Raw genomic sequence first — 12,639 nt, forward strand, 5'->3', positions numbered from 1 at the left:
ACTCCGGACTCCTGGCTCCTGCCTCCTACTCCTGCCTCTTGGCTCCTGGCCTCCTGCCCTCTTGACTCCTGACTCCTGAATCCTGCCTCTTGCCTCCTGGCTCTTGCCTCCTGTCTCCTGCCTCCTGCCTGGATTACCTCCACACTCCTGGCTCTGGGTCCTGCCTCCGTTTTACCTCCTCACATCCTGGCTCTTGCTCCTGCCCCTGTGTTAGCCTCACTCCTGGCCGTGCCAGACGTCTGAAAGGTTCATCCAGGTTCGTACAGGAAACCTCACCTCGAGTAGGAGTATCGATCCTGGCGGCAGATACCTCCATACGCCTGGAGGATCTTTTGATCGGAAGGGAAGAGTCTTTCCTTCTAGGAGGCTCCTTTGACAGAACTCCTACAAAAGACGAGATCTGCTCTTGCATCGCCATCATGAATCTCTTCGTAACCTCCCTTTATCCTCTTCGGGAGGAGGGAGGAGTCCGTAGCCTCCACCTCCTGCCTCCTTCTCACTCTGGTTGAAAGAATGGCTCTTCTTGCCTTCTTCACTCCCGAAGGAGACTCCTCAGGGAAGTTTTCTGGGCTCGAATCAATAGTCGGAGCCTTCCACCTCCATCTTGAGTGGCCGGAGACGATCAGAATCCCTCCAATCACGTCTCGGAGATGAAGATCCCGACGACGAAAAACACTCACGCAGGACGCTTTGTTCCGACTAAGTACAAACCGTCGGTTGTCTAACAAAAGGATATCCGCGGGAACGCGCCGCCGCTACCGCATACAAAGAGTTCAAACTTGAATCGCTGTACCTGGGTCTGGGGTAACTGCGCGGGGTGTGAGCCCGGGCCAGCTTGGGTAGGTCATTGTGATACCATTCTTTTCGCGGTAGCCGGTCGTGTCACACCTACTCCTTCCGCCTTGACCCGACTTGAGATAAACAACGCATGACCGCCGACTGTAGTCTTTCTTTATCGTGATATATCTTTGACATCTGTGCTTGAGTTGTCCTTCCCCAGTGCCCTTTTCCTATCCTTTTATTTATCCTTTAGTATTACCTAGCATCCTAACTTCCCTGTAAGTATGGAAGGCGGATCTATGGTGGGTTTTTCGTTGGGGAGGATTTGTGTGTGTGTTTCCGATGGCATGCGTTGCGGTACATCTTTGCCTTCGCCAACCATCGGATCCTCATCTGGGTGTATTGCTTGTAGGGGTTTTGAATGTTCCCTGATGCATCGTGTTCAACCTGTGCGCAGTGGAATAATGATCAGTGGAGGCTCTATTATGAGGCGCATAGAGTGTTTTCAGTGACGCTAATGTTGATGCCGATAAGCCTAGGCCTAGGCCGACTACTGTGGGGCCTAAGGCCGTGTGTGAGGGGGATAGTGCCCAATTGGAGAACACTAGGCCTAGTAATCCTTCCTCCTTATTAACGGGGGACCTAGTTAGTGAGCCTAGTGTCCTTCCCAAGAAACTTAGGCTAAAGAAACCTTCGTCGGTCGGGGGCTAGGAAAGCAGGTAAGAGGAAAGAAGCTACCCTAGGGGGCTTGGGGATCCATGTCCTGCCTCGAAAGCGTAACAAGAAGGGGTCTTCAACCGAGAGCTTGTTCCCGCCTAGCCTAAAGGCCGAACTATTCTAGGTATGACCATAGCAGTACCGAGACACAGCCGGGTGCCAAGGTAACCCCCTGTTCCTCTCGGGCACAATCAGTCCAGCCCCAGGAGGGATCCGGTGACGGACCTGATGCCTCACCCTCCCATCCTGAGGACAGTGCTAAGGAGCCCGAACGGGACCCAACTCGCAGGAGCCGGAGGCCCCCTCCCCTCCAGAAGTTGCGGCAACCCGACGCAAGAAGCCAGCCAGCCACAACGCTCGGAGGAGGAGCATCAATGGAGACCTTTCGATGCCGCAAGGCCTAGGTCGCGCTGAGAGACCAGTGCCAGCGTTGATGCCCGAAAAAGCTAGGCCTAGGCATGAGCCTAGTACCTCCGCACCACCTCCATCAGTTAGCCTAGGTACAGTGGGGGCCCAGGTCCTCACTCCCGCACTGGACATTGCGAACCTGGTCAAACAGGCGGTGGAGGACTACTTAAGCTCCAAAAAGGAGGTTTCCCAGCAAGTGGAGAAGAAGAACACCAGTCTAGAGGAGTCTGCCCGTAGGATGGAAGAAGCCAGGAAGAAGTTCCTTTTGGAAAAGAAGTCAGAGGAACTGTTTCCAGATTTGGGTGACAGTTCTGAGCTGATTTCCGAGCCCGATTCATGCTCCAGAGGGGGAGCCCGATTCTGACCCCGATTCGGAAACGGGCAGTCAGACTAGCTCACCTGCGGAGCCCGAGCCCTTATCATTCAACCAGATTCTGTCGTTGATTAGAAGCGCCAATGGCCTAACAGAAACTGAGGAACTGAACCAGGAGTTTTCAGTCAGAGGTGCATAAGGTGCTCAACCTGAAGATTCACAGCCCCCCTCGGTCAGCCTCCCCTGGAGCAACCAGGTTAGGCTAGCCATGGCTAGAGCGTCCCGAGAAGCCACGGACTTCACCAAACTAGGGTATCTGAGAAACAGAGGTGCTTCCTATCCCTGCTCAGGGGGCCAGCAGGTATTATAGGCCAACAGGTGACAAACTAAGGGAGTCTGCATATTCCAGGGACCTTGCAGATCTCTTAGATGTCAGTCTGGACGCCCTTCAGAAAAAGCACCCTCTTGCCTCTCTACCCTCAGAAACCGAAAAGGACTCCATTCGGCGCTCTATCTCTGGCCCTCGCTACGAATTCGTGGATGGAACGTCTACTGGCAGCACTTCCGCAGTCTTACCCGAGCTCCAGCCTCAGCAGCAGCAGACTTGTCTTCCTTCATGCAGTGTGGGATCAAGACACTCTCGCACCAAGCAGACAACTTAGCGGTCCTGTGGGGCTAATATGGAGGTGAAAAGGAGAGAGAATGCCTTCAAGGAGGCCAAATCGCCAGGTGAGAGACCTCCTCCCAGACTTACGGTAAAAAACCCGCTGTTCCAGAAAGAACTTATTCCTGCGGAAGAAGTTCGCAAGGCAGCGGAGAAGAAGGAGCGATCTCTCCAATCTAGGGCTCTCTCCAATTCCGCAACCCCGGGTCCATAGACCACGGCCAGCACCACAGATTAGCCAACAGGTAAGAGAAGCGCAGAGACCGGCTTTTCCCGTGCGTAGGCGAGAGGAGAAGAAACCTTACTCTGTGTCGAAGGACAAGTTCCATAGGGAGAAGACTCGTCCCTTTCCATCAAAGGAGCGGAAGCAGAAGGGCAACAGAAGAGAGGGAGGTCCCCGCACGAAATTCTAGGCCAGATCCTGCCCGTCAGCGGAAGGTAGGGGGTTGCTTGGCTGCCAATTGGCAAGTGTGGCAGCAAGCAGGAGCGGAAGATTGGACCCTGCAGGTTATCAAGTCAGGCTACCGTCTTCCCTTCCAGTCTACACCCACTCTATCCCCTACCCCCATCCAAGTCCCTTCCTATCGACCGGACTCGGACCGCGGACGGGCCCTGGAGGAGGAAATATCCAAGCTACTTCAGAAAGGGGCGTTGGAAGAGGTTCAGGATCCAGGTCCAGGGTTCTACTCCAGACTCTTCCTGGTAGAAAAGGCAACAGGGGGTTGGAGGCCGGTCATAGACCTTTCACCCCTCTCAACAAGTTCCTTTCTCTGACAAAGTTTCGGATGGAAACGGCAGACTCCGTTCGAGCTGTGTCAGGGAGGGAGACTTCATGGCCTCAATAGACCGTCAAGAAGCCTACTTCAAGTCCCTGTTCACCCCTCCTCCAGAAAATTCCTCAGGATTGTCAAGCAAGGGAACGACTCTGCTGCAGTTCACCTGCCTGTGCTTCGGCCTCGCCACAGCCCCACAGGTGTTCACCAGGGTCTTCAAGATAGTGTCAGTTTTGGGCACATGCAAGAGGCATCCGTCTCCTCCGCTACCTGGACGATTGGCTCATCTTAGCCGAGACGGCTGCGCAGTGTGCGGAGCACCTTCAGCTAGTTTTGTCATTCGTTCAGGAACTGGGAGTGGTGGTGAATGTCGACAAGTCGGATTTCACTCCCAGACAAAGGATGGTGTACCTCGGAATGACACTAGATTCAACCCTCATGAAGGCCTTCCCCTCTGAGAACAGGGTCTCCGGCCTAGTATCTCAAGTGCGGAGAGCTTTGGGGCCAGCCCTCCCACGGCAAAACTCTGCCAGTCCATCTTAGGACACATGGCCTCAATAGAGAGACTAGTGCCTCACAGCAGAAGGCGTATGAGGCCGCTTCAGTGGCTGTTCAAGAAACAATGGTCTACCCTCAGGAAGGGGACCCCAACAGCAAAATTCTTCTCTCCCAAGAAGTAAGGAAGTCCCTGGAGTGGTGGATGGTGCCTTCCCACCTCCAAGGGCGGGGGCATCTCTCTCAGTCCGAGAACCCCAGAGATTCTTCTCTTCACGGATGCCAATCAAAGACGGGTGGGGGGCGCACCTGACGGAGGAAGAAGTGAGCGGCCTGTGGTCGGAAGAAGAGAAAGCATCTCACATCAATGTCTTGGAATTGAAGGCAGTCTTCCTCTCCCTTCAGCACTTCTGTCTCAAACTCAACGGGAAAACGGTGGGCCTAATGTCAGACAAACTCCACGGTGGTGGCTATCTAAACAAACAGGGGTGGGGGCACAGTCTCACTGGATCTCTGTGCCTGGCAGTACAAATCCAGGAGTTAGCAGAGGAAATGGACATCACCCTCAAGGCAAGATATATTCCAGGCAAGAAAATGTTTGGGGGCGGACCCATCTGAGCAGGAGGGGACAGATACCTCAACACATATGTGGGGTCTCCACTCTAAGAAGTAGCAGATGGCCTGATAAAGAGGTGGGGCTCTCCGTCGATAGACCTCTTTGCCACCGCATGGAACAGAAAACTGCCAGTGTTCTTCTCCCCACTCCCAGTACCCGCAGGCAGCGGGGGAGGATGCCCTCCTGCAAGATTGGAAGAACCTGGACGCTTACGCCTTTCCTCCTTTCCCCCTTTCCCCCCCTCCAGAAGATCCTTCAGAAGATTCGCTACTCGCAGAACCTGCGAGTAACCTTAGTAGCTCCTTGGTGGCCGGAAGCCCCCTGGTTCCCAGAAGTGCTGGATCTCAGTTAGAGGACCCGGTAAGCCTACCAGACAGAATAGATCTCTCGCCCCAACCCAAACAACGGATGCCTACACCCAAATCCGTCGGCCCTCCGCTTACACGGGTCAGACTGTCATCAAAATCCTCCGCGATAGAGGTTTTTCCAGGCAGTTAGCTGAGGCCATGGCCAATCCTGTGAAACCTTCCTCAGGCAGATTGTACCAGGGAAAGTGGCGACGGTTTCAAGATTGGTGTCAAGATAAAGGCATTGCCCCACCCCCCCCCCCCAAGACGAGGCCACCATCCCTCAACTAGCGAGTTTTTTCCACCACCTCAGGAAGGATAAACGACTATCCATATCGGCAGTAGGATGGGGTTATAGAGCGGCTTTAAATCAAGTATTCGCGTTGAAAGGCATGGACCTCGCTGCATCTCCAGAAATTTTGTTGCTCTTCAAGCACTTTAGGAAGACCTGTCCCCGAGAGAGCTACGGACTCCCCACTGGGATGTAGCCTTAGTCCTGGAATCCTTGAGAGGTGCCTCCCTATGAGCCCTTACATTCACGCTTCCTTGAAGACACCTCACCTTGAAGACCCTTTTCCTCTTAGCCCTGGCATCTTCGAAGAGGTGTCAAGCGAACTACACGCGCTGTCTACGAAGTGTCACACACCAGGCGTTGGAGGGAGATGGGGTTCTCGTTTGTCCCTGGCTTTGTAGCCAAGACTCAAGACCCATACAAGCCAGAGGAGATGTTTTCCTCTTTTACCATTCCTTCCTTTGGGGGATTTTACCGGCTTTGACAAAGAGGGACTGATTCTATGCCCGGTCAGAGCCCATGAAAGCCTACCTCAAGAGGACGAGACAGTTCAGACCGGCTATCAAACGGCTGTTCGTGGCCACGGGCAAGCATCCGAAAGAGGTGGCTAAGAATACCATCTCCTTCTGGATCAGACAGGTTATAAGAAGGGCCTACGAAAACAAGGAAGTACCAATGCCAAAGGTGAGGCTCACGAAGTTAGGGGCATAGGCTCCTCTATGCTCTTCAGGAAGAACCTCTCAGTGGGTCAGGTATTGAGAGCAGGCACCTGGAAGAGTCAAACCACCTTCACCTCCTTCTACCTACGAGAAGTTACGTTCAAATCTCTAGAAGTGTTCTCTCTGGGCCCCATTGTCGCAGCCCAAGAGATCCTCTAGGCGTTGGTCACCCGCACTGCGTACCTCAATTTGGAAATACACACACACACACTCCCAGCAATTCCCGCCTAAGTCTGGCCGAATGTAAGGGGTATGAGTGAGTTTTCCTGGTAATATCCTACGTATGACTGTACTGTTCCATGACACGACTGGCCACTACTGACTTACCTGGAGAGTAGAATGATGGCTAAGAATCCTTCAGGAACAGCTCTCTGAGTGAGTATTAGTACCATAGGTTAGGACAACAGCCGGAGCCCCTTGGGTTCTCCCTATTGAATCCTTACCGTGTAAAGTGTCATGAGGAGTAGGGGGTCTGGGTTCAACATCAGGTCGTGTGAAGTTATTGGCGGCTCTTCAAAGGGTACATTCAGGTCACTCACCTTCCATCCTCAGTTCGAGTCTCCTTTTGTTAGACAACCGACGGTTTGTACTTAGTCGGAACAAAAGTAATTTGTCAAAAAATTATTTTTTCCTATATACAAACCTAGGTTGTCTAACAGATTAATGGCCCTCCTCATCCACCCCACCTCATTGAGTATGGCCCCCCTTTTGAAGAGTGTGTCTGTTTAGACTAAGTTATTCTAACGGCTCAAAGAATGGTATCACAATGACCTACCCAAGCTGGCCCGGGGCTCACCCCGCGCAGGTTTACCCCAGACCCAGGTACAGCGATTCAAGTTTGAACTCTTTGTATGCGGTAGCGCGGCGCGTTCCCGCGGATATCCTTTTGTTAGACCAACCTAGGTTTGTATATAGGAAAAAATAATTTTTCGACAAAATTACTTTTTACAATAGCGATCCTTGGCAGTCTGGGGTGTCACAGAAACCGCCGAAGGGACACCTGATTGGTGGGGATTCTTCCACAACCACCTCCTTTCGGTTTTCGACATTCCGTTCTCCTCTGGGCAATGAGTGAGCTTGGAAAGAGGTCTAGACCTAGGAGCGTTGCTGAGCCGACCAGATGCCCCTCCACTACACTGGGGACACTCATATCACTGTCCCATGAATAATCACTAGCCTTACGTTGTATGGCAGCCATTTTGTTTTCCATCAACTGAAGGCTGCTTTTAGATCCGCAAGTTCTTTCGCTGATCTACAGGTTCTGCAATAGGAGAAGGGGCTTGCAATGGAAGGAGAAGTAGCAATACTTACCCTTGGGGAAGATCCAAACTAGGAATTAGTTCAGAATCTAGAACTACTTTAAAAACTTCTATAAGAAGCCTTCCTCACTCTTTCTCTCTCAACTTTTTAAATAATTAGTTAGATTCTTCCATTCGTTCTCACTCAAATTCTCACATTCTTTGCAAGTATTAGTAAAAGAACATTCATACTCCCTGCAACCCTTGCATACCGTGTGAGGGTCCTACCGAAGCTTTCGGCAACCTCACCTTACAGCCTACATTCACACAACGTCTCACAACCATTCCAGAGTCAGACATTTTAAAGAAAAATCCAAAATCAAGTCCACAAAACAGTCCACAAAAGCGTATGCCAATCCAACAATCCAGATACGTCACCAAAAGTCGGTCAATAAGATCAATTGCCGGTGAAAAAAGAAAAACCAATCGAGAGGAACCAACAACAATGTTGATGGCCCGGGCGACAGAAGAATTCTGATTAGAAAACGGGAATGGTTCCTAGTCCTGCCACCCAGGGCAGGGCGGCGTAGATCACCTGACCTACCGGTAGCGTGTGCCGCGAAATTTGAAATTCTGTCGGAGACGACGGTGTCTATAGCTAAGTATATATAGCTTGGCAGGGAAGTTGAAATGTATAAAAATATTTTTTCTAGCGATAATTCTAACTATGCGCCGGACAGAGCGCTCTGTTTCTTACCCTCTTTTCTATCAATTTTTTCACCGGCTGGACTTCTTTGTTTTCCATTGATTTATATGTCGATATTTAGGGAATTTTATTGGCTTTCTCATAAAAAATAATTAATTCGCCTGACTTCCATAGTTTTTGGGTTACGAATGAAAATATTAAAAAAAGTAGATTTTTTGTTTGTTTTGTTTAATTAACTCACATTTTTTTCGTATTTAGAGGGCTGGGATCTCTTGTTCTGACTATTCCACCATAAAATACTAACATTTAGAAAAAAGGACAGCAAAATGAACGTTGCTGGCATAAAATTTATATTTTTGCTGAATTTTCGAAATAATTATTTTTTCGCACTGTCGAGCGCTCCCAGACACCTCTGATATCTGGGGACACAGTGCTCAAAACTAAGCGGATATGAAAGAGTTAATTAGTTCCAGTGATGCAGAAAAAGTGCCAAAACTTACTGACCTTATAAGGTAATATAAAAACAATTTTATTTGAAAATTACTCTTAATGCCTGCCAAGTTTATGACAAAATATTTTGTCAATTCAACATGGACATTATGTAATACCTAAAATAAATTATATGAAAACCAAATTACATTTTACTTGTTTCTACTAAATAACTTTCCATTCTCCTTACTTTCAGATCTAGAATATTGCTAATAATTCAATGAAATAATAGTTGGTCAAAATTAATATAAAAAAACAAGAAAAAACAGGTTTATATGATTATAATAGTCAAATGAAATACAACCTACTTAAGTTCACTATTTCTGTCATTAACAAAAATATGGGCATCAAGAGTAAGTCACTATTTCTGTCATTAACAAAAAATATGGGCATCAAGAATAAATCAGATAATGATAAAAATAAATGATGTTTATAACTAGTCTGAAAGTTCCTCTTCCATTCCTGGTACATAATCTTCATCAGCATCGTCATCATCTTCTAAATCCAAGTCATCTAAATCTTGGAATAAGCTTTCATCTACAGTTACCTCTGATTCTCCTGGAAAAATAACATATCGGAAATTTAAAAAGTAACATGCTACCATTTATAAGAGAAGAGCAACAACTAAATTCAGCTCTACAAATGAACAAATATGTAGATGATCACAACCGCATAATGCCTTAACAGTAATAAAAACCTACCAAACCACAAAAGCAATATAGCACCAAGTAAAATAAGGCAATGGTGGTGGTAAGCATTTGCAAGAAATTGCTTCCAGAATCAATCATTTTGCTTCATACAGTTGTCCTGAATCAATTATTTTGCTTCAAACAGCTGTCCACCGTGTCTAAAGAACTGGCTTTGTTTTCCCTGTTTAATCTATGATATCGTGTCCATGTTTGACAGCAATTTTTGAGCTGTATTGTTGGAGTGCTTACACTTCCCAATGAACTCAGGGGTCTATACACCTCCAATTTATTTACTGCCAGTTTCTACATTACTGCTACTTCCTTTTGGCTGATGGACAGCAGCAATTGGTACACAATTCCTTTGTCCTTCAATGTAGCTACTGCTGTGATTATCTTGCTGTACTTCTCTAGCTCATCTAGTTACAGATGGGGAAATACTGGAGCAGTTTCATGTCCTTGGGTGGTCTGATAGGCAAGCTAAGGTTTTCTTCATCTGACACGTCCCTGGCTCTTCTTCAATTTGTTTTCTTCATCTGACACGTCCATGGCTCTCCTTCAGTTTGAAGAACAATCATATTACCATCTGCTGGGCATGTTCCTTCTCCAAAATATCTTCTCATACAGCTTCAGTGGGCTTGGATAACATATTGTATTGCTTCTCTCCCTGAAGTGCTAAGGTCAACCTATAAATGTGGATGTCCTGAGTGTTTTTGATTTCCAATTCAACGTGAGCTTCTGCCTTGTCTTCTATGAGTGCCTCACATTCCACTATATCCCCATTAACTCCTTGCTGGTCAGCAGCTCCCTGCAAATCTCAAGTTCAGAAACTTTGATTTTGCCAATAGTCCCTGGGTCTCATAAATTTGTTATTAATTCTACTGGTTTCCAGCTTGGCGCTAGTATTATACTAATGTTAAGACCTCATGTTTGATTTGTATATGAACAACTTTGATTTTCATCTTCCTTTTCAAACTGGCCTTGTGATGTCTTTTATGATGCTCTTAATATGGGAACCCACGAGGTGCTTAGATGCATTCCGACCATCTCTTTTTCCATGCAGCAATTTACAAAGAAAGCTGTACTGCATTTAAAGTGTCAATGACATTCTATCACATCCTTGAAGTTGAAGTTCCTCAACTATTCCTGGACTGTTCTATCAGGACTAGTGTCGAGACTGGATCAAACTCTTCCTTCTATGCTGTTGATAGTATGCTAAGAATTCAAGGTCTCCATGATAGAAATGGAGCTGGGAAGCAAAAATATGTAATTTTGTTATATCAGTCATCCATGAAGCATTATCAATGAGGATGAATGTTAGGAATGTCATGCCATCTGGGTACCATCAAAGGAATGGCAAAATACAACCATGTTGCAAAGTTTAATGGCTGTTTTCATTCACACTTTTGAGCTGGACTTCTAGATTACTCTTAAGCTTCTGTGTATACCTCTTGTGTGTACATGGATTCTTTGAATAGTAAATTGACAGGGGTATTAACTTCAGGTCTCCTAGGTAGCCTTGAATTTTGATGCTGTCTACTCTTCTTGGGTAATAAGAGCCTTGTTAGAGATCTTCCAAATAACAAGTCTCATTTATTCAAGATCTACTTCATGGAGATACCACCACCATCACAAACCTTTTGCTTTAGGATCTGGATTTGGCTAGTCCTCAGTTCATATTGTGAGCCCTGATAAACAGATACCCCTCCCTGGATCACATGCATTATTGACTTCTGATCTTCCAAAAACACATTCTGACCCACAGCAATAACAGCTTCTCCTGGAGAACCATAGATTCCACTGGAAGATTCTAAGTGCCTGGGGCAATGCTACTGAACCCTTGTCTTTTGTTGCTTCATTGCAGTTTCCAGCCTCAGTTTCCTTTGTTTCTCCAACAGTCCCCATAAGCTTTATTTTACATGTACTAAATTTCAATCCTCCATCCATGCCACTTTTATCTCTTAAATACCTCTATAAAAATCTACTCAGGTTTTTGCTATTTTCATCAGGTCAAGCTTTATGCAGGTACAAAGAAATATTATATGTAAATACATTACTGTGAGCAGGAATAACAAAACTGGTTGGACTGTTGGGTGGGAAAAGACCAGCAAATGATACTAAAGCTGTACAATGTCAACAAAAAAGGTTCATAGAACCTTTAGTATAGGTCTTATTTGTCATTCACCTGTTAATGATTTTACTAATTTTAGTCAGCTAATAGGCAAGCAGTCTGCAGTAACTAGTTGAGTTTGATAATGCAACTTTCCAATTTGCATGAATGGATTGTTGAACTGTAATTTTCCTTCACAAAATTTCAAGCACTGCAATTTTCCTACTCAAAATGTTAATCATAAAATTATTATACCTGAAATAAATTTCAGCAACAGCATCAGAGAAAACTTAACTTGTTAAACTGCAATTAAGTAGTATGATTTATACCTATGGCAACAGATACAAAAAACTTACCTTCACCCAAGAAACTCAAGTCGGATTCATTTAATGTCTTATCTCTCATGAAAAGCTCTCGGCCAGTTAGCTTTTTACTTTTTTCATCATCTTTGTCATCACAACGTAAAGCTGCCATTTCAGCATCAAATTTGGCTTTCCATGCAAGGAATGTTTCCACAGATACTCTTGTACCCTCAAACTTTTTCTGAAAAAATACCAGAGGGATAAAAACCTTATACACACAGAAAACTCCTTACTACACACAATAAAATTTAAATTTACAAAAAAAAAAAAATAATGTGCAAAACTTGACATCACTTACAAGTAAGCCCACACAAAATCAGAATGAAAATTAGTTTGTTAATGGGAAAAGCTGTTATCTTTTTTAGGAAAGACCACTGTAACTTATAAATATTTTGCCTTCAGATGAACCTAATCAAGTGTGGTAAGGAAGTAGATGCACCACACCTCAATGTACAGTGTAATTTTGTATATTTAATTGAGATAAAATTGTTTTATGCAGGTCTGATATTTTATATATGACGAAAGGAGAGAAAAATAACTGTCCAATAGTAAGTAAAGTTTTTTTTTTTTTCATTTATCCATGGTAAACACTAAACATCCTGGCAGAGTCTAACATGGATAATAGGGTCCCATATGCGGAGCACTAATATAATTTTCTTAAGTACATACATATACTGTAGATATATGCTACAGTTTAACTAAAAAATGCACAACTAAGAAAATTTTTCCCTATTTCAGCATTTCATGAACTGATGAACTATTCATGGCATCCATCCTGGGAACTTCCTCATACACTTTTTTTCTTTTTCTACTTCAAATATATAAAGAATTTTTTATTTCCCCAATTAGAGGAATAACTTCAAGCTTTGTCTTTGGCTTAGAACAATACCATTGTCAATAATCTTAAACTTTGGGTTCATTATT

General features: G+C 45.7%; 1 protein-coding gene across 1 annotated transcript; it reads right to left on the bottom strand.

Moving 5' to 3' along the window:
• Nucleotides 1–8,873: 8,873 nt before the first annotated feature.
• On the bottom strand, nt 8,874–11,919 carry LOC135208754 (RWD domain-containing protein 1-like). Its single transcript, XM_064241253.1, has 2 exons — nt 11,710–11,919; nt 8,874–9,115 (listed from the first exon to the last, which is right to left on the bottom strand). Exons 1-2 carry the CDS (start codon nt 11,825–11,827, stop codon nt 8,994–8,996), a joined length of 240 nt encoding a protein of 79 aa, XP_064097323.1. The 5' UTR covers nt 11,828–11,919; the 3' UTR covers nt 8,874–8,993.
• Between the last annotated feature and the right edge of the window lie 720 nt (nt 11,920–12,639).

The sequence above is a fragment of the Macrobrachium nipponense genome, chromosome 35 (genome assembly GCF_015104395.2).
Source record: "Macrobrachium nipponense isolate FS-2020 chromosome 35, ASM1510439v2, whole genome shotgun sequence".
Classification (NCBI taxonomy): Eukaryota; Metazoa; Arthropoda; class Malacostraca; order Decapoda; family Palaemonidae; genus Macrobrachium; species Macrobrachium nipponense.